At 43.3% G+C, this 25,477-nt stretch overlaps 1 protein-coding gene across 17 annotated transcripts in view; it reads right to left on the bottom strand.

The window, feature by feature from the left end:
* Nucleotides 1–25,477, bottom strand: part of ANKRD26 (ankyrin repeat domain 26) — a 52,440-nt gene that overhangs the window by 11,968 nt on the left and 14,995 nt on the right. For 14 of the 17 annotated variants that reach the window (XR_005102157.1, XM_037374830.1, XM_037374829.1 and 11 more), the window contains 16 exons: nt 22,303–22,388; nt 18,670–18,908; nt 17,680–17,829; nt 16,664–16,697; nt 16,295–16,433; nt 14,148–14,361; nt 11,808–11,991; nt 11,206–11,352; nt 9,068–10,021; nt 7,616–7,768; nt 6,475–6,650; nt 6,180–6,273; nt 5,033–5,110; nt 3,735–3,869; nt 2,548–2,660; nt 1,991–2,144 (listed from right to left, as the gene is read on the bottom strand). Coding sequence is in view for 16 of the 17 variants with exons in the window: in XM_037374830.1 (XP_037230727.1) it covers nt 1,991–2,144; nt 2,548–2,660; nt 3,735–3,869; nt 5,033–5,110; nt 6,180–6,273; nt 6,475–6,650; nt 7,616–7,768; nt 9,068–10,021; nt 11,206–11,352; nt 11,808–11,991; nt 14,148–14,361; nt 16,295–16,433; nt 16,664–16,697; nt 17,680–17,829; nt 18,670–18,908; nt 22,303–22,388 (3,050 nt within the window). In the remaining variant the exon portion in view is untranslated. The remainder of the gene's footprint in view (nt 1–1,990; nt 2,145–2,547; nt 2,661–3,734; nt 3,870–5,032; nt 5,111–6,179; nt 6,274–6,474; nt 6,651–7,615; nt 7,769–9,067; nt 10,022–11,205; nt 11,353–11,807; nt 11,992–14,147; nt 14,362–16,294; nt 16,434–16,663; nt 16,698–17,679; nt 17,830–18,669; nt 18,909–22,302; nt 22,389–25,477) is intronic. The other 3 variants (XM_037374827.1, XM_037374836.1, XM_037374838.1) reach the window with 3 other exon arrangements.

Below are 25,477 nucleotides of genomic sequence, written 5' to 3' on the forward strand. Positions count from 1 at the left end.
CAGCATTCCTCAGGTTCCCATCCTTCCTCAGTTCTGCAGTGGGTCACGGACCGAGAGGTACCAAACCAGCGGCATGACACCCGCAGGGCTAGGCTGAAAAGCACTAGGGCTATTCTTCTGCGAGGTGTTCATACGATCATAGGAAATCAAACACACCCATACCCAGTTACATCACAGCCACATTCTGGTTTCATCAGAAAAAGAACCATGTGTCACGCTTCAGAGGAATTGTCACATGCTGTCACACGGTCAAAGCTTCGTCACAGAACTGACAAGGCAAGAAACGGGTACCCTTCTCTTCCATTACGCTAACGATCTGGAAATAGTGGTTCAGAACACCGCTTTTACAGCACTGGTGGCAGAAGACAGTCTCTTTAGGTCAAAGCTACAGTTTGTTTTCAAAAGATTTCCAGGAAATATCAGACTTCCCATAGGTCCCAATGGTCAACTACAGCTCTATCCCCTTCTTTCCCCCTCCAGAAACATCCATCGTCTATACCTATTAACCATAAAACATGATATCCCATCATCTTTTATTTTTAAAAAAGTGGGGGAAACCAGCAGAGTCAACACTTGAAAGTCTCTAAAATACGTAGAAACTTTACACTTATTTAAAATTGCCCAAACGTAATTCCATTCCCTGTCATTCAAAATAACTCTTCCAACAGGAACACAAATATGCTGCTAACCTGTGAACTAAAAATGAGCCACTGTCAAGGCAGTTGACTCGTTCTACAATAATATCTTCTAAAAAGGAGCATAACTTTGAAACACAGCTATCTCAGTAATGAGCGGAGAAGCAGCTAAAAGGTCACATGCTACCGAACGGCCAGAGCAATGCAGGAGCGGGCTGGAAACTAGGACCACGCGCGGCAATCGGTTAGCTGAGGGGAATGTGCTCGAGCTTGTCTAGACAACAATTAACATGATGAGGCATGTTTGCAGAGCACAGGGGAGTGGGAGACGGATGGCGCCAAGGAAAGGTAACACCTTGCTGTTAATTGATGGCAGTTAACCACCAATCAGGGATTGCCTAGTATGCAAGGCTTAGCTTCAAGAACCAATTAGTTTAAAACGCGCAGCTTCTGAAAGTGTATAAAAACGTGTGCTTCTGTACAATAAATTGACATTTGCTTGCATCAAGCTGCGTCCCGTCTCTTCATTCGCCGCAGAGCAACCTCAAAACCATTTGTGGGTCTCTAAGACCAGGAAAGACGGACTGAGTCAGCTACTAGTAAGCAACAAGTTACAGGGTTTCTTCCGCACCACCTCACACTGCATTGTGCCCTGGGAAGCAAAGACACCATTCCGAAAAGCAAACCCCCACCTGCCTCCTGCTCAACTCGTGCCCGAGACAGGCTTCAGGGGGTGACCTTGGGCAAGGCCAACTGCACAGAGCTGTTCCGAGTGATGGTGGCGTTACTCCCCTCTCTTCCGAGAGGGAATGCATCCGTCGGAGCCCGACGATGCTGCCACGGCCTCAAGCTGCAGCCAGGCCTGCGCTGGGCCTTCACTGCTCTCAGCCCTGACCCTCACCCATGGACGTGACGGCCCAGTAGAACTGCAGACCTGCCCATCCCTATGGACCGGCCTGGTGATCTGCACTCTTGGAGCACTCTGCTTACTGTCCCCAGAACTCTTCTGCTCTTCTTGGTGAGGGCCTGTGGGGCTGATCCCCGGCCTGTGTGGTCACAGACCCTGCCAGCCTTGCTGTGGCTCTTGCTTTGCCCTTCCTCTGCAGGACAGCCTACCCTTGATGTGCCCTCGCAGATACTGCTGTGTACGTAACACTTCCATCTTTACCCCTAAGAACTACATCAGTATTACAGTCGTCTACTACTGTGACCATAGAAGGAACATCAAAAAACAGTCAAATAATTTCAGAAATACAGCCAAGAAAAAAAGTCAACAATATGAAAAGAAGTATAAAGAAAGAACAAAGGTTTCACAAGAAAAAACACCACAATAACCCAAACAAAGCAAAGCTCACCTTTGTTCTTAATCTGCCAATTTCATTGACCATTTCAGAATACCTGTTCTTCATTTCTCCCTGCAAATTAAGCTGGGACAGTCCCCCTCTCTCCTCATACACCCTTAGTTCCTTCGTAGCTCTGCTCAGCAGCCTCTTCAACCTGCACAGCAAACTAGTCATGAAAACAATGAAGCAAAGGAACAAAACTGGACTTTTTCACATACTCTCATGTAAACAGCACAGACACAGCTTGCTTCATCTTTAACGTGCTTGACACACCAGGAATTACCAGGAAAAACCAGTATTCCTGTGCCACATACACTTGGAGAGTCCAGATTTCACCTGAAAAGAGGAATGAAAGACTCCCTTTTTCCCAGGAGAACTGCAGGGCAACCTGCACCTGCAGTTGTTTTGGCAGCTAGTGAAAACTAGGGGCTGGTGTACAGAAGTACCTTGCAAGAACTAACACGAGGCCGGCATCTGCTCACAGTTAGGTACACCTATTTTTACACTAAAGTTTAATAAAACATGACTTCTACGCAGGGATACCTCTTCACCATGCTAAAAAGCCGTCCCTCTTACAGTCTTTCTGCAGATCGAGGTTTCTTTTCATTTCTTGGTCCAGACGTAGTTCAGCTGGGCGTTTCAACTCTACCAGCTTCTTCACTTCCTTTCTTTCACTCTCACATCTTTCTTTTCTCTTTTGAAAGATGTATCACACACACAGAGCACAGGAAAAATACCTACGTACAGTCTGTGCATCTAGCGTTCTCCACAGAGAAGCTGCCGGACGTCTCTATCCGTTAGCCACGTTCCACAGAATGCCATGGGACGGAATTCCTGAGGATATTCCATCCCTTCAGGTTTCACATCAAACAGACCAATACGTAACTACAGAAACAGATGCCCTCGCTGAAGCAAAGGCCATCCTCTTCTAGACATAACAGGTGGAAAAGATGCTGGAGAACACTTTTGGCAGTGCCTCTGCTCATAGTAGGGATTACGTAGGTATGCACTTCATGGGAGAACATGGATCCATCCAAAGCTTTCATGGGATCTTCCAGCAACCAGCAGGCAGGGGCTTGTGGAGGAATCTGATCTTTTGGAGTTCTTCAACATTTTATTCCCCTCGGCCATTACCTCCACCTCTTCTGTGTGGCCATTTACTTAGCCACATGCTGGTTTTCCTCCTCTTGGTGTTTTCTCAGCCACACCAGAGGAGAGCTGGCAGCTGTTTTGACTTTGTACTTCCATTTTCCCTCTACAGAAAAGGAGAAAAGGGGAAGGCTGTCCCTTGGCAACTGGCAGGCGCTGCTTGTTTCCCAAGCACTCGTTCATTTACCCAGCATTCCTTCAGTATGTTTTTCTGCAAGGCTTTTAAGCTCCCGCTACGCTGAAAACATACAGCAGCTCCTCCACACACGCACTGGAAACATCAAGCATTTTAAACCTGCCCAGAAACCAAGGGGTCAGAAGATGACCACACAAAATCCAAGGAAGAACTGGGAACTGTGGCCTTGCTCGATGTGCTCAACTGATAGCAAACCACACTGGGAACTCTTCCCAACAGAGCCACTCCAGAACTTACACAAGGATACCCATCTAGCTTTTATTTGCTTCCTCCATGACCCCCAAACGATAAGGTACTCGCAGCCTGAATGGCAGGGATAACAGAAAACAATGATATGTAAGAACCTGACCAGAAGGTGCATGTGGTTCTCCTGGGTATTGGCTCAGTGACTGGAGAATTTTCTGGGCTCACCTGTTGCAACAGTTCAGCCTTTTCCTTGTCAAGCTGAGCAACGCGCTCTTCAAGGTGGAATCTTGACTTCAAGTGCTCCTCCCACATGCTGTGCAAGTCCTTCGACGTCAGAGCCAGCATGTTCTGCTTCTGTGTCTGTGAAAGCAACAGTGCCAAAAGAAAAAGTAAGGTGGCCAGGAAAGACCAGAGTGCAGGAGAATGCAGTAACTTACACAGAAACAGGCCTAAGCTCTCCTCTCCCCATCCAAGACCTACAGTTAAGGTTGATGAGGAGTGTAAAACATGTTATGTAGGAAACATAACCAAGAACAGCAGCTGGAGCTGGTGGGAAGAAGGAATACTCTAGAAGTGACAAGATGAGGTTACAACTTTAGAGGATAAGATGACATGCGCGCACACACACACACACAAAATCACCCTATAGCTTTCCTGAAAAGGTCCTCTGGATTTCATAATGATACATACTTTATAATGTAATAATTCCTCTAGTGCTCACCACAGAAAATACCCTACCCTCACAGCTTCTGTAACAGCTGTACATCTCCTGAAAGCAAGAAAACATTTTCAAATCAACAATGCTATTAATGCTTCTACCCAAAGGGACAAAGATTTATCCAACAGATGCATTTGAGTGAAACAGAACTTGCTGATTCAGTTCAAATATAAAGAATGCAAGCTGACTACATGCTTTTAGTGGCACTCTAAGGAAAGAAAAAAAAAAAAAAAAAGATGTCTACTAATCTACAGAAAGTCATGAAGACCTTAGCACAAAGGCTTAGATTAAAAAAATCCTTAGGGTGTACAACTTTCTCAAGTGTCCTTACAGAGTAGGTGAAACGCTGGGTCTTACAACAGAAGCAAACACTGTCTCAAAGGTAAGCTCTGACAAAGCTGCAAAGTTAACACGGATCTCCCAATGCCGGTCTTCTCTCTCAACGTTCAGCCATAGGTCTCCCCCCGCCCACAACATCCATCCTATCCATTATCTGCCATTTGGTTTAACTCCAGTGAGCAGCTCAGCACCACACAGCCATTTGCTCGCTCCCCCTGGTAGGATGGGGGAGAGAATTCATCAGATGAATTATGCTGACAAACACAACTGTCTTGCACACCACGACACAGATACAAAAGACAGCAGGAAGGGAATGAGGAAATTTACAGTCTTTTCCCTCGAGGGTGCCTTGCCCTAAAACCAGAAGGGTATTGTGAGGTGCACTGTGCCTACACAGCCCACCTGATCTTTTCAATTACCTGCACAATTTCAAAAACTGAAACACTCATAGAAGCCACTCACGTACCTCTTGATGGTGGTGGCCCTCTGCAGCTGCCTGCGTTGTCCGTAAGCTAGTTATCAAGTCTTCCAGGTGGTTATGGACCTACAGAAGCAAGAAGAGAAGCAAGAAGACACACTATGACTTTCCAGACTGAAGTTTACACCTCATGACCAAAAAAACCCCAATATTACATACACCTCTTCATTCTTAGAGTCTTTACACCCAGCACCAATCAGAATGGCTTTAGTTTGATACCACTGTAAAACTGTCAGCAATCATCACCTCTGCTCTTTGCTTCGGGGAGAGAGAACGCCATGTGGTACGCAAAGGATCGTCAATGAAAACAGGCAGGAGTAGCTTTCTCCACCCACAGTACATTTGAAAACCGTACCCCAATAACCACAGGGGAAGGACCAGCGCCGTGACTGCCTTTCCTCTTCTCTTGTCAGTATCAGTGTATCACAAAATTCAACTTTCACATGTAGTCGTTTTCAAAATCTCTTCAGCACTAATTAACAACTACAGTTGTAACAGGAACCCTAGGTCACCGGTTACAATACAAAATGAATTTGCTTCATACAGGCCACAGGTGAAAGCACCTTCTCTGAGCTAAAATTAACCACTGTGTAGAGAGAGTGGGAAATTCCAAGGCTTGCACTGACTTACGCAAATGACACCACTGGCACACCTCTTCACTGTTTCACAGAAACAGACACACATCAAGTAGGCAAGGGAAATGCAATGCTGAGCAGCAAAAACTCTGAGGAGTACAATTTTTGTTCCCATCTGATGATGCCCGTCAGGCCTCCAGCATCAATATCCCCTGTGGTATTTCCAAGATTTAACTTGATAAATACTTTTAATGCTACACTTTGCAACAAGTGCCTGAAGCAGCATCTAATGTCAAGACGGGTCTAAAGCAGACAGTAGTTACACCAGCATATTAGTGGCAACTCCTTACCTTTCAGAGCGTTAAAGAGGACTTGCTATAGTAGCATGGGAAAACTCAAACCCAGAAAGCTAGGGAACGGTTCAAGCAGCCTATAATCAGTAGAACACAGGGACTGAGCTCCCCTAGGCTCTCCAGGAAAACCTCATCTTATCGCTTTCCCACAGAAATAAGCAACTGGGCTCAGGAGCTCACAAAGAGGGAAGTTTATGACCAGCTTACCGAGGCAAAAGCTTGCAGATCTCTCTGAAGTGCTTCAATCCTATCGCTCTGTTGCTGGACTGTGGCTTCCAATCTGGCATTTTCAATTTCAAGGCTTAAAAAGAAATACAGGTCTTATTAGGGAAATCCACCCTAGCACCAATTCTGAAAGAACAGTGTGAAATAACATCATCTAAAACAAAAGCATCCTTCAAAATCGTGTATTAACTTGCTGTGATGCAACAACACTATCCTGTTCCCTCCACACAATCCCGGAAAGCGGCAGACACCTTGTTTCACTGTGTTATTCTCTTACCGTTGCACGTCTTCTTGCAGTTGTTTTATAGTAGTGTTAGTCCCAGAAGATGCCTTCAGGAGCTCCTGCAGTTTCTGGGAAGAAGCTGTTACTTCTCTTTCCTTATTATCCAAGGCAGCTTTCAAGTCATGAACACAATGCTCAGACTGAAGATGCTGTTCTTCCAACTCCCGCAACTGTAAACTCACAGTAAGAATCCACAGTAGTCAGATGAGCTTTTGTAGAGAGGAGTCAAAGGAATCGACTGCTGCTGAAGAATTCAAGTCCTGCATATATCTGCACATACCCTCTACCCAAAGAGCTGTAATCCTTTCAAGTACATTCAGACCTTCACTTCTCCAAGCAAATAAACACAAGCTGTGTTACTTCACCATCTTTTACACTGGCCTCTCCCATCCCTCCACTGATTTCCTGCAGCACGGTTCCGAGCACCGACACTGCCCCTCGTACCCTGTCAGTGACTTGGGACACTCTTTGTATCCACGTGTTTGCTCCTCCATTGAAAGTGTGGATTAAAAAGTTCATTCTTCTCCTGAAGTGACTTCACAACTGCCTCATAAGGAGATTTAAGATTATCTGTTTTCAGAACTCCAAGGCCTCTATACTTCAGTTTTCATAAGAAAATTTAAAAACGTGGCGCCCCCCCGTGCCCAAAATTAGCTTACAATTCACTTGCAAGAAAGCTGCTTAAACGTGGCAAATGAGAGCAGGGCCAAAGAAGAGGGAGGTGGAGGGAAATGCATATATATGCACAGTAAGTTACAAAAGCATTTGAATTCACAGGTTCTGTGGTGGTGGGGCAGGGAAGGAGCAGTGACCCCATAAAAAAGCACCAATGCAGCAGTACAGTATTTGTATTTTTTTCCAAAATCAGACAACATGCTTGGCCAAACCAAATGCAATAAACTAGAGACACATCATTTTCTTTTGCAAAGCATCTTAGCAAATACAAACCTTTGCCCAAGTAAGGGCACAGCATCCTCGTGCCAAAGAGTTGGACACATTTGTAAAACAGTGAAATTAATTCACACGTCATTAAATCTGTTCTGTTGAATTTTTTTCTAGGGTTTTAGGACAACATTCACTCCTACTTTCAACAGATACACTCAGATTTATTCATCTAGTTACAGACATTATGTACCTCAGTTTTAACCTTTTCCAACTCCTTTTGCAAGCGGAGCTTGTCTTCCTCCAGGTCACTGCGGTAGCGTGTAGTAACTTCAAGTGAAGCTTCTGACATAGATTGCTTTTTAAGTGCATCAGCAAGCTCCTGCTGCAGTTGTCTGACCATGCCCTAACGACACAGTTAAACGAGCATGAAGAAAGTCCTAAGAACACGAAATATGCCTTTAATTTATTCGATTATACAATTAGACCTGTCTTTAGATTGAACCCAAAGGTATCAAAATTTGCCTGCCACCAGCAGGCATCTGCACGGATGATGACCTCTCATCATCCTTTTCTCGGCTGAGCACCTCTGACTATCAGCAGCTGTTCGTGAGGATTTCTGCTTCCTAACACAGAAAAAAGGCTCAAGTATTGCTCTTCCTTGAACAATACACAAACACACACTGCAATCAGGTATTTTTTTCTAACAAAACCCAAAGAAATCTGTTGTGATCTAAGAGCCATAGTTTGACTGCAAATAGTACTCTGATGACTGAAGGCAGGACTTTGTATTAGATTGTTCTTTGTTCTGTTCCTTCATTATACAAATATAACTAAATGAATACATATATCTGAAAGCTCTTTTGAGATACACTTTAAGGGTATGTTGAATCACATCCTCTTGTAGTCTTCTTAATCAACTTGTTTTAGAACAACAACTGCCTTTATACTCATAGATTAGGTTTACAAACCTCTGGATAGCTCATATATAGCTATATACATATACACACACACTCTCTCACATGATCTTCAAAAGGAGCCTGTTATTTTGGCAGTAAGAATACAAAGCAAGTCACAGATTACAATGATTGACAGTACTGCTGGAGTGTGGCTACACATCACAGAAGAGAAGAGAAAGCTTAAGGTCACCGTCTGACATGAACTTTGAGGAACTGGCAGGCCCCTTCGAACCCTCAAAACACATAAAGAAATTAACATCTGGACATTACTAATACTCTTCAATCTAGATAGCAACTTCCAGAGAAACTATTTTTTCCCCTCTGTAGAAGTTTCATATAAATCCATCCCCAACCACTTCACTTGTCTGCATCGTCATTTCTCAGCCCTTGTGTATTGGACGGTTCCTCCTTTTATACCACTCTCATTCATGTCATCAGTGAAAGACTTACATCAAAACCATCAAATACATAAGACTATTCTATAGGGCATAAAATGGACTAAGTAAGAAGAATCACCTTTCTTGATCAAAGCTTAGACTTGGATACCTTTTTTCTGTTCTCTGCTTAGATCTGAGGACTAATATCCCGTTTGCCAAAACTTTCCGCAATTCCGAGAGAAACATAACAAACCAGAACAAATCAGTATTCTTTGGTCCCATGCATATACATACCAGGTACATTGTAGAAACAAAATAATTTCAAGAACGGACAAACTTTAAATTGTTCTTTCTAAGCATATACTTTACCTCTCTTTCTACTTTGTCAGTCTCATATTTGAAGACTTGTTCCCTTAAATCAGTACACTTTGCATTTAAATCCTTGTTTCGCTCTTCTATTAGATAAACTTGCTTTTCCGTATCAGCTCTGAGTTTGTTCAGAGTATCATTAAACCGGTCCTGCACATCATTCACTACTTCTGCTTTCATGATCCTCTTGCTCTGCGCATCTTCCAGCTGCTGACGCAGGAAAAGGTTTTCACTCTGGAGCTGGGCCAATCGCTCCTGCAAGGACTCCTGTTTTATTACAAGTTCGCTTACTGGATCTTTCTCAAGTTGTTGAGCACGATCACATTCCTTTGCCTGACGCTGGGCTTGACTTAACTCTTTTTGTGTCATTTCTACAAGCAAAGTTTTTTCTCTGAGGGTTTGCTCCAACTGGTGAAGCTCATTTTCTAGCCTATTAGCTTTGCTTTCAGCTTTACACAGCTGCTGAGACAAGCTCTTGTTGGTTTCTTGCGTGTCGGAGAGGTCATGATGGAGCTTGCCTTGCAAGCGATGCCATTCATCACGTTCTCTGTGAAATCTTTGTTCAGCATCCTTTTCTGATGACCGATGACGTTCAAGTTCTTGAACAGCAGCATTCAGGCGGGAATGAAATGATTTGATTTCTGCCTCTAGTCTGTCTTTACTTTCGTTTGTCTGCTCAAGTTTGGAAGTCAGCACTGCAGATTCTGTCTTTAGGAAGTCCAGCTGCGCATTGTACTGAAGAACCGTTTGTGTTAATGCTTCCTTGTTCAGTTTAAGTTCCTTTTTGAGAGCTTCATTTTTTTCTTTCAAGGTCTCATTTTCCTCTAAAGATTTTCCTTCTTCCTCCTGGTGCTTAAGTCTTACTTGATTGATTTCTAGCCTTAGCACAGCAATCTCATCTTGTAGTAACTGATTCTTGTACAACAGATCCTTTTCTCTCTCAGTGTTGGATTCCTGAATGACAGGGAACATGAATAAAGAGCCAATTGGGAAACGAATCTACAAAAAAAACTTCAGCAATAAACTGCATTTTAACATTTCTAATACTGAAGCGTGACTTCAAAGATGAAGTTTCAGGCAATAAGCTACTCTGTGAACCCACGCGCATGTACAATGTACGTACACAACGGAAGTGTAACATCTCCTTAAAACCTAAGTGAACATCCCAAACACACAATACCCCCTTAAACCTACAACCAAATAATAAAATTATTTAAAACATCTCAAGTGTAAAGCTTTTAAAATGACAGTGCTTTCTTGTATGTGCATGCCTTTATAATATTGCCTTTAAGGTTGAATTACTTGTGCTACAGATCTGATAAAAACAAGGCTAGAAAGGGTATTTTCCTTCTCAAATGTCTTCTGAACACTTATCCTTTTGTGTTACTGGAAGTTAGCTATAAAACTCAATCACCCCCAGAATGCAATAGTCCTGGATATTTCCTCTTTATTGTATGTGTAACTTTTTTCCACTTGAACACATTCACCCTACATTTATTGGGCAGCACAGCCAGGAACAAACGAGGCTTCCAAGCACTGCACATTCTTAGGAAATTCAGTAAACTCTTTTCAAGATCTTTTTTAATACAGTGTTGATGGTTGCTTTTTCTCCTCCAGTTACTCTAACTCCTACAGAGAGTTGAATTCATTGTTGATATTCGATCATAAAATTTCAGTATGTGGAGGTGGAAAAGAAAGGCATACTTGAAGTAAGTAAGTTCAATAAGGGAATAACTAATTAAAAAAAAAAAGCAATGGAAACACAAACACTGTCAAACAACTTTCTTCCTGGTCAACCTTGACATAGGTAGCTAGGTGTCTCGTTGCTAGAAACCCTAAAAAGTGATAATAAAATGTCTGTGAAATGACAAATAACAGATAGGTTACGAAACGGGGTAAATAGTGTGTTCTATTAGTTTCCGACTTGCACAAGTCATTCAGGTCCATACAGGAGTGATGCTGCTTTCCAGAACTTTTAAAGACATAAGAGAAAACAGGAAAGGTATTTACACAGTTAAGTTCCACTGGTAAGTTGTAAATAATCCGTCAAGAAACACGGAAAGTTATATAAGATTTATGATGACTTTAAAACAAACATGGTGAAATCTGACTTATTAGAAAAAAAAATATCTGCTTACCTCTGAATTTTTTCCTATAGATCTTCTTGTCTCTTCTTCTAGTTCCATTTGTCTCCCAAGGTGGTTGTTCAAAATTCCTTCTTGAAGGGCTCTGGCACTCTTTTCCTGAGAGCGCTGTGTCTGTGTTTCATCACGTTCCTCTTCAACCTACAGTAATACAACTGCTTGCATCTCGAGAAAAATCAGAGCTAGCAATACACCTTCCCACTCTCCCCAGAATACTTGAAAAGATTTTTGATTCCCCACAGCTATGATAATCCACCTATAAAGAATAAATTTTAATTTTCTTCTGAAAATATAAGAAGAAGAAATACAGGATGTTTTGTAGTAATTTAGAAAAAAGTCAGGCTTTGCCCGAAATACAAATGAAACCTAAATTCTGAAAAAGAAAAAAAAGGATTAATAAACTGCAAAGCCAAAAAAAAAAAAAAAAAAAAAAAAGAACAGACCAATTGTGAACCAACTGTTCTCTACTGCCCTCAAAATTTGGCAATAGTTATCCAATGCCTCTTCCATGAACAAAGCCCCTCCTTCTCTAGGCATACTGGAATACAAGTGAAAAGAAGCAGAAAAGAAAGTGTTTAATTCATTATTTAATATACCCGTTTCAAGAGCTTTCTCAGTGTTCTTATCTCCATTTCTAAATTCCTTGAGTGTAACTCAAGTTTCTGTTTCCCCTCCCTTTCTTTACAATATTGATCTTCTTTCCTTTGGAGTTTTTCTCTCACTTTCTCACAGAGCACTTCTACTCTGAGTCTCTTTGCTTCTTCTTGTTTCAAAGAACACCTGGGATTTAACAGAGTATTTGAGAAACAAAAGCACTGATATAAAAGTAGATGTTCCACATGATGAACTTGCAGAGACAACTCAAACCATAAAAAAACTTAAATGTTTCCAGATTCCGTATTTTTACTGTACTTTTCAACTTTTTAAAGAATTCTAACTTCATTCCATTGTCCATGATATCAGTTGTACAAGATACGGAAATAAACCATTGATTGATGTACCAGTTTTCTGTAAGGTTACACAGGGAAATGCACACTAGTGTGTACACTTCTATAATCAAAAAATAAATCCTCTTCATATTAAAGCCATTGTGTTGAAAAAGGAGTTTGTTGTCTCATCGGATCAAAGCATCATAAACTTTTACTATGGTTAATATACATTTTCTTGGTATACTGAGGCTACATATTACGGATTCAGTGACTAGAAGCAATACTGGTGAATCAGCACGCCACTTATCTATGGCAGACCCAACAATTTTTCAGCAAGCCTTCTGTAAGGCTGCCCACAGACAGAACAAGCAGCTTCTATTTACTCCAGAAGGATGTCAGTGTTCAAAACCAGATTCAGAAATGCATGGGGTTTAAGCTGGATACGATTAAAACCAGTTTTAAACCTCAGTGGATCTACCTCTGGGAGAAACTACAGCAATTTCATTTTGAAGCTGATTTATAAGGAAAGCCTTATGGAAGGTCAGCTTCTTTACCAACTGAAACAATCAGCAATGAGCACTGACATGGTAAAAAACGGTCCATGGTGTGCCCACGGTACCCAAACAAGAAAGCAGCTTTGTGTTTGATCCTTATTTTGACTATTTTTTCCGATATACTTGCAATGATGAAGAAAAAAATAAAAACCAAGTACCAACGTAAGGAAAGAACTGCCAATTGAAAGCCTGCTTTAGAAATTCTGCAAAACAAGAATCAACCACCACTAAAATTACTTGAAAGACTGACAGAAACATTTGTATTTGAATGGCGTATATTGCAAGGAAAAAGCTTTACATATAATTTCTAGCGTAATTTCACAAAAAGTGTAACTTTTGAAAGTATAAATTTAACGCTGCTTGGAGAATTCACTTAGAATGAAAATACTACTTCTTTATACTTGACAGATGCTTGAGGATTTTGAACACCTGCTGAAGTCAAACCCAGGCCAAGCTGGGACAGGCCTCGTCTTCCTCGTACTCCCCTCCCCCGCGCTGGGAGGCCCAACTCCCCCAGGCCCAGCTCCCGCAGCCTCCCCTCACAGGGCTGGTGCTCCTGCCCCCGCGCCAGCCCGGCATCTCCCTGCCGACCTCACACGGGCTGGGCAAGATCTCCTGGGCTGGGCGGCCAAAAACCGGACCCCGGGCTCGAGACACAGCTCAGCAAGCCCTGAGGAGGGGTGGGCACTCACTGCCCCCAGTGCCCTGGCACTGCTGCCCCCCAGACAGCCCAGGCCGCTGCGGGCCGCCCCAGCTGCCAGCTCACGGTGGCTCCTGCTGAGCTCGCTCTCTGCCTGGGCCGCCTGGCCCTGCTGGGCCAGCTCCCCAGCCACGCCATCCCACCGGGGATCACCACGAGGAGATCTCCCCTCCCAGGCCAGGGCTCTGCAGTTGTCCTTGCTCAACTGCCTACGGTGCCTGCTGGCCACCCCTGTCTGACGTGATGTCAACAGCGATGAGAAACCTCACACCTCCGGGTCTAGCTCAGGAGTGTGGGGAAAGGGGCGATCCCAAACTTGACCTTTCCAACAAACAAACAGGTAAGCAAACAAATGCTCTAAGCTCTGGTTTGACTTGCACTGGGTGGAGTTACCAGAAATCCTAGTATTATAGGCCAACTGAAGCCGCGAGGACAAAATGAAAAAAAAACCCAAAACCCAACCATCTCTCAAATCTCTCTTATAAATCCGATTTCCCCATACACACTCTCTTGTCCTCTTCTCTTGCTAGAAAACAAAGTTAAAACATCATCCAGAACATTGTACATGGAGCTGATATCCGGCCATTTTTCCCCTCTCACATTATGTACTTCATAGCATAACTGGCCCACGGGATTCAAAAAACCCAAACCCAAAAGACTGGAAACTTCTCACCCTGTTGCCTGCACCATCAGAGCCTTTTGGAATAAAACCACTGACAAGATAATACATTATCAGACCACAAGTTTACATACTTAAGGCTTTGGATGTCACTTTTCCATTCTGCTTCTTGGTGAGCCAATATGGATTTCAAATCTTGAGTCTTCTCCGCTCTGAACCGTGACTCCCTCTTTTCATCTTCCAATTCCCTTACTTCGCGTGAGAGAGCTGTATACCGATTTGTCCCACGTTCTATTCTCTGTTCATATTCAAGAAGTATGTTTTGCAGTTTCAACAAAATAGCAGAACCTGCTTTGAGATAGAAAAGACACAAAGCTGCACAAATACTGCCCAATGTATAAGCTGTTCAACGCTTTGCTGCATTAGGTGCAGGTGGCAGGTCTCGGTAGTGGGAAGGTCCCTCTGAGAAGCAGCCAGGGGTCGCCCCGTGCTGGACACTGGACGGTTTCGATGGACCCACCGCAGGGCACAGCTGAGCCTCTCAGCCGTGCTGGCAGCACCTCAGGAAAAACAAATGCAGGAAAGGGCGAAACGGGCAGAGAAGGGGAAAAGCATGTGAAAACCAGCCCCGCAAACGAACACCCAGGTCAGCGAAGGAGGAGGGAGAGGTGCTGCTCCAGGTGCCAGAGCAGAGATTCCCCTGCAGCCCCGGAGAGAACCATGCTGGAGCAGATACCCACAGCGCAGTGCTGCGGAGGACCCCGTGCCAGAGCAGGCGGATCCTTCCCGAAGGACCTGCGACCCATGGAGGGCCCAGGCTGGAGGAGATTTTCCCCGAAGGACTGCAGCCTGGGGGAGGACTCACACTGGAGCAGGGAAAAGGGACGAGGACGGAGCAGCAGAGAAACTGCTACGTCCCGACTGCAGACCGCAGCCTCCCCGCGCTGCCTGGGGAGGTGGCAGGGAAGGAGCGCAGCAGAGCTTGAGCAGGGGGGGTGCCGACGTGTCCTTCTCAGGTTTGGGGTCTTTGTTTCTCACTATCCAAATGTATTTTAATCGGTGGAGTCTGTTTTGCCAGTGACAGTCACTGGGAAGTGACAGCCCTGCCTTCACACTGACCCACAAGCTTTTTCGCCCCGTTTTGTCAAGGAGGGGCAGTGGCAGCACTGGGGGGGAGTTTGGCCTTCAGCCAAGGTTAACACTTGCCTAATGAAATTTTAGCATAGTTTAAGAGCCCTAGTAAGTGATGCTTATGTTTATATAATGCCTTGTGCATATATGCAAGCATCTTGATTCCTGTTATACATTTATTTATTTATTATTTTTAAGCAAAGCCATTATTTTGCTGTACTCTTTGTCATTAGCTGTTGAGGGGTGTGCTGGTTGTGGCTGGGATAGTGTTAATTTTCTTCGCAGTCGCTGGTACGGGGCCATGTTTTGCAGTTGGGCCGCAAACAGGGTTGGTAGCACGGGGATGTGTTCCTTATGGCCCAGCAGCGCTCACACAGAGCCAAGGCCTTTTCTGCTCCTCACCCCACCCCACCAGCCAGCAGGCTGGGGGTACGCAAGGAGCCGGGCCGGGACACAGCTGGGACAGCTGACCCAAGGGATGTGCCATGCCACGCGGCATCATGCTCAGCATATAAAGCTGGGGGAGGACGAAGGAAGGGAGGGACATCCAGAGTGACGGCACTTTGTCTTCCCAAGTATTTGTTATGCGTGACGGAGCCCTGCTGTCCTGGAGATGGCTGAACACCCGCCTGCCCATGGGACGTGCTGGATGAATTCCTTGCTTTGCTTTGCTTGCGTGCGTGGCTTTTGCTTTTGCTATTAAACTGTCCTCATGCCGACCCATGAGTTTTCTCACTTTTCCCTTTCCGATGCTCTCCCCCACCCCACTGGGGTGGAACAAGTGAGTGGCTGTGTGGTGCTTAGGTGTTTTGGTGTGGCTGGGCTTAAACCACATCAAGGGGATATAAAGAAGAAAAAGCTCTTGCTGACTTTTGATGACCCCATTAGAAGGAGCTGAACTGTACTTTGCAAGAAGCTGCTTCTCCAGCTCTGACTAGACAGAGAACCAATGATAACATAAGGGCACATCGGCTGGTAATGCAGGCAACGTCTCAGGTCAGGTGACAGTCTCACAGCTTTTGAGGGGGATCTCTAATCATAAAGAGATATTATATCAAAATACGAAACTAAAATACTTAGGAATGCATACAAAGAAACCATGTTTTAAGGGGAACTTGTAACAGCTGAAGACGGTGACTTGAAAACATACCCGTATGATCCACACGAAGCTGTTCTAACAGCAGCATAGCCTCCTTGTAGGTTGAAGTTCGTAATTCCACATCCTCTGAAGTTGGGTCAGATGAGTGAGTTAAACCAGGGTCATCAGTTACTTCCGTTGGTATGCTGACCTACAAAAAATACAGTACTTTCTGTAATTCCACTGTCTAGGATTACAGACCATTACAAATGCAGGAATGATTCATTCTCTCCTTCACAGCCCACAGATTTGTCTCAAATACAATAAAGCTGCATACCAGCAGCAATCCGTACATCTGGTTGATCACTACATAAACACTGCTCCCATCTACGTGATTAAAAGTTGACAGAAACTGTTTATCAAGAACTTAGTTTACAGTACCTTGCTCTTTTCACTCCCAGTTGTTGCTGCAGGTCTAGAAAACAGAAATATATTTCAGTACTGGAATGCTTACATTGCAGTATGAATAATACCTGAAGTTCGTTTGAAAACTTCATTTCAGAAGTGAATTAAATGAAAATCTAGTATAGTAACTTCGCTAGATATAGATCAAGACTGAAACAATTATTGTGTACTATTATGTCTATTGGAAGGCTATTTTTTCCGCAAGATATTAAGCAAATAGTTGAAATAACTGTTCTCTCAGCTTCACACAAAGTGACAGAAATCTTACAGCTACAGACATGGAGCTATACGGTTACGTGCATTCCCTGTTTAACACCAGGGGTTTAGCTCTCTTCAGTACCGAGAATCCTTCTCCTACAGGTCAAAGAACTGTAATTTTGGATTCTCTGGTGTCCTGGGTCTGGCTGGGATGCAGCTTATTTTCTTCACAGCAGCCCACACAGCGCTGTGTGTTAGATTTCTGACCAAAACGGCGTTGATAACACACCAGATTTTTAGCTAGTGCTGAACAGTGTCAACAACTTCTCTTTCTCACTTTGCCACAACCCACACAAGTAAGTTCAGGGTGGGCAAGAAGTCAGGAGGGTACACAGCTGCAAGAGAAAAGGTGGAGCGGGGAGCAGGGCAAAAAATCCCGAGACACCTGCAGTGAAAGAGTGATGTTGCTTTTCTGTAAGTCTCGCCTCACCCTTTTTAAACACATAAAATACTTCTATGCCTGTGCACACACTCATGTAATTAATCAGAATTTGTGCACAGTGACCTTATCATTAACTTGGCCAGCATGCTCAAAGCACTCTAAACAAAAGCAAAGTGTTTGTCAACACAAAGTGCACCAGGTAGTGTGGTCACAAGAAAGAACAAGAATCTTCATATGCATCAGGTTTACAAAAAACCTCAACACACAACAAAAACCCAAACTTGCCTCTAGCTCTTAGGTCAACTTACATCATTAAGTAAGTTTTTGTTTTCAGCATTCCTTATATGCATACCTTCCTTCATCCTCAGATGTTTCACTGGAAGTGCCATCATCCCGTACTTGACCATGATTGCCACTGGAAGAGCTCATCTGCTGATGAGCCTTCTGCTTTGAAGGCTGCCTTCTACTTTTCTTTGCAACTTTGGCATTCAGGGCCATTTTACTGCATTAAACAGAAAGGGGGGAAAAAAAAAAATCACCAAGTGAGTAGGCTTACAAAAAATATCTCTGTGAAACAGACGTAAGATGATGTCCAGAAACGACTGAGACAAAAAATATCTACTATAAAAACACAGACTTGACTGCAAGGATCGTGGAAGATACCCAAGTACTTAAAACACCTGCCCCTAGGAGTGGGGGGGACACGTGGAATCTGAGCTAGATCCAGGTTAAGCTGGAATACCCGTAATATCCATGTTACAGAAAGCATCTAGAGCAGAGATTCCTTTGAAGGACAGATAGGAAGAAACTCCTGCTTTAGGTTTACATAAAAATACGTGTGCCTTCTTTAGGCTTTTGAGATTGGTTTGGTAATATCATCTTTTCCCCTCTCCCGACAAAGGGCATATTAACTTAATGAAAAGGAAAACACCAACTGCACGGAGATCACTAAAATCACCTAGAAAAGGGAGTAGCAGCAAACCCCAAGTTCCTACTTTTCTTTTCTAGGTGGCCATTTCCTACAAAAATAACTGCTTTTTCCAGTCTTCAGTTCTGGTTTTGAAGATGCATTTTGCCTCAGTATTGACAAGGAAAACACAGCAATTTGGGTGGGGGGTTTATTTTTTTTCCCCTTTTCTTTTTTGTAGAGCAGGCAATAAATTTGAATATCGTGAGCGTCGTGTTTTCTAAAAAGACATTTTCTTCACTTTTTGAGAAGCAGTGGACTACTCACTATGGCTTTCACCACTGAGGAAACTACTTCAACTACTACAATATTAGAAAACCTAAGACACTTACGTAGTACTACAAATAAGAATTAGAGATTATTTCCTTAGCTTACCATTTCATTGGCATTTTAATCAATTTTGAGCTCTCCTCAGATGAAAAACTCTTTTTGTCTTTTTCTTCTAGAGTGTTTTCATTCTCCATTTTCAAACAGTCATTCTTCCTTACAGTAATCTTTTGTTTCATTTGCCGATTAGTGATGTTGTCTGATGGTATATTTAATTTACCAAGACATTCCTGTTTTGCCACCGCCTGCACTTTTGAAATTCTTCGTTTGCTTTTTTCCTTCTCAACCTATAAAAAGAAAGTTAAGCTTCATGTATTTCTTAGTATTTCTAAAAGACAGAAACACCACATCCAAGACTGATTAATTCAGGGTTTACCCCTGAAATAATATAAAATTAGAGAAGCATTTTCACAAAATTACACTACAAAGCATATTATGTCATTGAAAGTACTTTGAATTCACTCATGATTAAAGATAACAAGAATACAGCCCTTAGAAAGAAAACAATGGCGTCTCTTAAAACATGAGAACAACAAAAAAGGGAAAGCATTACTGATGGACAAAGAGTTAGGAGGACTGCACAATGTCAGTTGGAACACCGCCAGAAAAGAATATCAAGTGGAACTGTACTGGGCTACTGCTCCCTGAACAAGGGGAGGAAAGAAAAAAAAAGATCCCAAACCCACAAACACAAATGGTTTCACAGGAAAGAGGAATTTTAGTGAAAGGCAATGAAGACACACCATGCAGATATCACAGCACATGAATTATTAGTCAAGACCCTGTTCAGAAGCTATTTTCATTCTTTGACTCAGAATCAGAACAGACAGAATTGTATGGATTTCTTTTTAAGGCAATGTAGTGATAACTACTTGCACTGGAACCAAGTGCCACCTACTGTTACACTGGAGCAATAATGCATTCCGTTTTCCAAAAATGGGGAAAAAGACAACTCTCCACTGCTCCCTTTGTTCACCAGTCACCTATTTCCATTAGAACAAAACCCAATTTGTAGGAAGCATCCTCCTTTAACGATGAATAGCTAAAGTGAACAGGACCCTTGATCCAGAGCGAGATTAAAGAATAAAGAGCAGCAGGTGAACTACCTCTTCTGGCAGCTGTACCTTCTCTTTCTCCAAAGCCAGGAATACTATTTGCAGCATTCCTACCTTACCCTTTAATCTTCCCGTATCTTGTTTTAGTTCTTCATCAAGATTCCTTTTCAGCATGACGTATGATTGCTGAGCATTTGCAAAAAGACTTCCCATTTCTGCTTCTCCTGTTTTGTTGATAAAGCAGTCCCTGGGAAAAACATCACTAAATCCAGAGTCTTTTCCAAGTTCCCTCTCTGTTACAAAAAGTCCATTTTCACCACGTGGAGAAACTGTCTTATTGTAGGAATAATATTAGAAATGTCATCCAAAAGACTGGGTTTTAAGCTGTATCTCGGGGAGTATTCAGGACCTCCCACTACGTTTCTACTGCTTCCATTTGCTAGAGGCACCTTCGTATCATCCATATTATACGTGCAATCTTCTTCATCTGTACTCCAGGTATCTTCCATGTTTGCATTTCAGTTATCTTGATCAGAAAGGACACCAAGACTCGGATTACAGTTTCCATTTTGGGTACTTTTCCACCTAGCATAAGTTTAATGTCTCCAAATTCACCTTTACTTTCTAAGCTGTTACTTGATTCTGTTGCATGAGATGAAACAACATGAGAACTCTTCAACTCGGCACTGAAGCCATCTTCTGACATTTCTTCCACAAGGGAAGGAGTTTTCCCAGTTTCATTAATTTCACCAAGCAGCTGCTTTAGTTCTGCTGTAACGTTTTTAAAACTTGTTTTCAATTCCCCCTTCTCATTTTCAACCCACATTCTTGCATCTCTTTCTTTCCAAGGTTTTGGACTTAGAACTGCTTGTCAGCACTGGGCAATTCCTCATTTTCTGCTGTGAAATTTCTGATGTGAAATTTCTGCCTTATCAGTGTGATTTTCATGTGCTGTTTTTTCTATCAAGTTGATAGTTTCTAAAATATATTTATCCTTAAGTAAACAGGTACAGACAGAAAGATTATCAAGAAAAAAATATTACAGTTGATCTATGCAACTTCTGTTGCAAACTCATCATATAATAGAAATAAGGCATTTTGGAAGCCATTTTTATAAGAACAATCAAGGGACGCTAAATGAAAGGTTCACTGCATCACCATCTTCTTAACAAGAGAAGGACTCAGAGACAACAGTTTCTTGGGTTAGGTTTGCCTAGGCATTAGGGTTGCTTTTACCTTTTAGCCTGCTGGCTTTCTGTAACTGCCGGCGCTTGTCACAGAGCATGTTTATTTTTCACGGTTTATCGCTGTAATACCGTTTTTCATTAAAACTGCCAACATTTTTCTCACCCACCCTCCTCCCTCCATCGCGCTCTACCGTCTGGCATTGCACAGTCCCCGGCCACCTAAGCTAACCCAACGGGAACGAACATGACAAGCTTCTTACCGTTCACCACACAGAGAACTGGCTAAGGGAGGATCATTTCTTCACCCAAGCTTCCGAAATAATAAATTCCACTCCAAGGTGCAAAGGAAAGGATTTATTAGGGAAACCTGCCTGCTCCTGCCCTCATCCCAGGAATCAGGAACCCAAGCTCGCAGGAAAACCGCACCACGCCTTAACCCTACCCAGCCCCCTCAAGTCCCTGTCCCCACGCTCTGTTTCTGCTTCTGCCCCGTGTCACAGTCCTGCCCACACGCTCCTTCCCCTCACGGTGCCTTCTGAACAGGGCCTGCAGCCTTGGTGTCCCAGCGGGCTGAGACCGTCACGCTCCTCGCACTCCTCTCTTGTCAGCCAGGCCCTGTTCTCCCGCGGCAAAGACCCCTCCGCTCACAAGAGGGAAGGAGCACCTCAGCCAGACACCACCTGTCTCACCCTCCCCCTTCCCAAGCTCACTGGCCAACTACTACCACCTTGCAACAGGCTTAAGTCCTGCGCTTTGCCTCCTAGAATTAGGCACGTCCCTCTCTCGTGATGCCCGGCTGTGGGGTGGAAATCATTTGCTACGCTGTCCCTTCGGGTGTTCCAGAGGACGCCAGACCCCTCTGTGCAGCCCTGCCCCGCACGCCCAACACAAGCGGGACGCCTGCCTTATTCCCCTCTAGGATACCCTCTGAGAAAACCCTTTTCAAACACTTCACGTGGCCAAACAAGAGCGTATTTTGCAGAGGCTGGGGAAGCCTCAGAAAGGTCACCACATTTCAAGGTGCTCTCTTTGATCTTTGTCTTACAAAGAGGAAGACCGGCATGTTTCATCAAACAGATCAGCATATTACAGACAAATCTCCCTCTTCACTTGAATGTGCATTTTGCACAGGCAAAAACAACCCCCACATGTGGCCGCACATTTGTTTCTCAGCAGTGCACAAGAGGAAAAACACCCCTCAAAATTTAAGCAAACCAACTGAAAACAAATCAGCATAACAGCAAGCATCCGACATAGTGACAAGGATTTTACCCCACCATAAGACGACTGTATCCAACTTTCCTTCAGACTGTAACGCAGCCTTCACCTACAGGACTCTCCCTTCAGCATTATTCACAGACTGGTAAGTTTTCTTTACCTTAGTGTATAATACAACTTACTGAATCAGACTGTAATCCAAAATATTTGGGCTTACATACCTGCACCCCATAATATTCAATGGCATCCTTCACGTTGTCTTTTTCAGCTGATGATGACATATGAAAGGTAGATCCCGAGTTCTCACCTGCAGTGAAAAACCACACATTTTTATAACCAGCATGACTTAATACTACTTATTTACACCTAGAGTGCATCTTGAATCATCCTACTTGTGACAAAAATCTTAACATAAAATAAATCCCCTCAAATTTGTGCACTCCGAGAGAGAAAATTATCATAATACAGATTTAAGATGCATCTGGGTGAATTCCTGTCTTCCAAGGCATTCTACCTTTTAATGTATAAGGGAAATGTGCTGAAAATCACTACACATTGTCACAAAGAGGCCATTCCTGTTTCTTAAACATGCACAACATCTCTCTCTCATACGTAGATATACACCTCTGTATCTCTGACACACTGTGCGCCACACAGTATTCCTCCCGCAATTTCAGTTTCCCTATGTGTTGCGCACAGAAAATCACGAACAACAAAGCCACAGGCTTGAAATCTTGAAGACCCCAGCTTTATTCCTTGCACGACACAAATCTGTCTCTAGACATGGATCTAGGCAGAGTATTTCAGTCAAACTGCTGCCCCATCTGTCCCAGAAGACATGGACGGGCCGCTGAATGAAAGACAGGCTTGTGAAATGTGGAGAAATCACCCACGATCCGGATGTTTTTACCGTTGAAAACTGGATTCCATCCTTTCCTCTCTCAGAATTTCTACGTAATACTGGACAGGTCACAAACTCCTCGGAAGCAGTCACTCACTCAGTCTGGGCTCCCCATTCTGGGGTGCCTACCTTGAATCTCTGTTATATCTGAGAACTGGACTCCAGATAGTTCCAGACACAATTTAGAAGCAGCAACTCATTGTATTGTTTGTGTGGAAGGCACACGGAACATTTTGAAGGAACAAGTATTCAGAAAGAAACAAGTCCCAGCAGGTCAAGTGTGGCATCTAAAACCAGAGATGGATTCTTTTCACCTTAATCACTCTGCATCTCCTTTCCTGCTCCATCATCCTATGGCTTCTACCTAATAGCCTTTCAATACACAAAGCTTCGCTGCTGGAGAGGGACACAACATTCTTCCCACAAGAAAAGCGAGCAAGACAGGAAGAACATAGATAAAATCACAAAAATACAAAAGGGTCCGCTATTTATGAGTCACAAGGCCAACCTCACTCTTGGCATTTTCTCCTGTAGGTGACTCCTTTTACAAACTTTCATTGTCTACGTGCTACTCCTAGAAGCCTCTCCACCCAAGTACAGCAGCGGCTGGTCAGTCGGTCAGACAGACGGGGCTGCTCCTACTCTGCTTCCATGAAGGTACGCTTACCACATTTCTTCTGTCACTTCACCAATGTTCACTCAGGTCACAAACAGCAAAAAGCAGGCAGCTTCCTACCATACAATTTGATATGCGCCATCACCCCCATCATGTAACATGGGCACCACAATTTTGCTTAGAAGATAGACTTCAATATTTTGTGGATGCAGGAGAGCTGTGACACCTCTCCGGTCTGCACAACACAGACCGAATAAGCTTTTCTGCTCAACTGTATCTGCCTGAAAACTGGATACAAGCAGACCTGCGAGCACCCAGAGTTTTGTACTGCCCTTCTAAGGATGCAAGTCACATTCTCTGTTCAGAGTACGTAGGCGTCTTCGTCTTTTGGATTCTGTTTCAGAGTGCAGTCACTTTCAAATTAGGCACCATGCTGCTAGAATGAAAAGCAACCCTAACTCCTGTTCAGCCTTGCCCATCACGGTCAACAGGAAAGATTTCAGCAGCAGCTATTTGAGTCTGATGTCTCCCTTTTGAGGTAAGATTTTGATAACATTGGAGCCCCTAAGAATCCTTTTCCATAGGGTTTAATCAATCTTGACATTTCTGTATGATGGGTACAGAACAAGGAAGAAGCAGGAAAGGTGAAAGGCTACAGTGTTCTCCTACCTGCAAAATCCCAGTTCTCATCGCGTCAGTAACTCTAGTCAGTAATTATTTTTCCAACCACTGGAAAAATAACTCAAAAAACATCAACTAAAAAGCTAAGGACTCCTCCCATTAGCTGTTGCAAGTAAAATTTCTTCTTTTCTTGGAGCAGTAATTCACGAGTCTATTTTCTGTGTTATTGGCTTCTGTCAACACTGTGAAAGAGGATGACTCCTCATCGTCAAGAGTTCTTCACTTTTAGCACAGGGAGAAATTCTTAGTTAAAACACTGGCAGAACCCTACTCCAAGGCTTCTGAAGAGCCCGTCATTCAAAAAAATGTATATAAAAAATTCACAGGGTAAACCAGATTCCAGTATTTTTGCCTGTCATTCCCCCACCTTTTACTCTGTCTGCTCTCTAGCTAGCACTGAAAGATGACTTCTAGTCATCGCCGTTCTTTCCACTTAGTCTTTACCTCTCCACTCTGTTCTGAGACTTCCCTCTTCATAAATTGTACATAATGTACATAACGACTTTTTGCAGATTACAGTGGACAGCACCTACTTTGCTATACAGAAAACATGAGAACACCGCTATTTTGTTTTGACTCAAAAATAATTTTAAGAATGTATTCCTATGAGTCAGTAACAAAGTAAATAGAATGGGAAATTCCAACTCTCATTGGATATTTAATTATGCAAGATACTGTACCTGTTCTCCAGATTTATCAAATAAAGTTGTCACGGATGGCATTCAAGCCCTTTAGAGTCAGAAATATTTGTGCTGCAGGAATCAGGATGCTTTGCTGAAGCAATCTAAATTGCTTAAACCCAAATCCCAACATAAAATGTTTGAAAGAAAGAAATTTTTACATCTACTTCTTAGCACCTGACCTTCAAGATAACATATGGGTAAAAACCAGCATGACGCAAATGAATAAAGCCACACAGGAAAAACAGCTGACATGAAACGAGCCATGAAAAGGCAACCTTTCCTTTCTGTGTTTGTAAAATTGTAACGTACTGGTCCATTATGGGGCTACACTCCACATTACTGTGGAATACAGACATAACCAAAACTCACGTTTTAACTGAACAACCTCTAACAATATCTGTGTGTCTTACCAGAACACCGTCAGTGCAAAATAAAGGGCAAAAGGGGACCTGTTGCTTACCCATTGCAAACACATGAAAGGGAGAAGAGCGAGAGGAGAAGGAGGGACATACTTC

The sequence above is a fragment of the Falco rusticolus genome, unplaced genomic scaffold (genome assembly GCF_015220075.1).
Source record: "Falco rusticolus isolate bFalRus1 unplaced genomic scaffold, bFalRus1.pri scaffold_50_arrow_ctg1, whole genome shotgun sequence".
Lineage (NCBI taxonomy): Eukaryota > Metazoa > Chordata > Aves > Falconiformes > Falconidae > Falco > Falco rusticolus.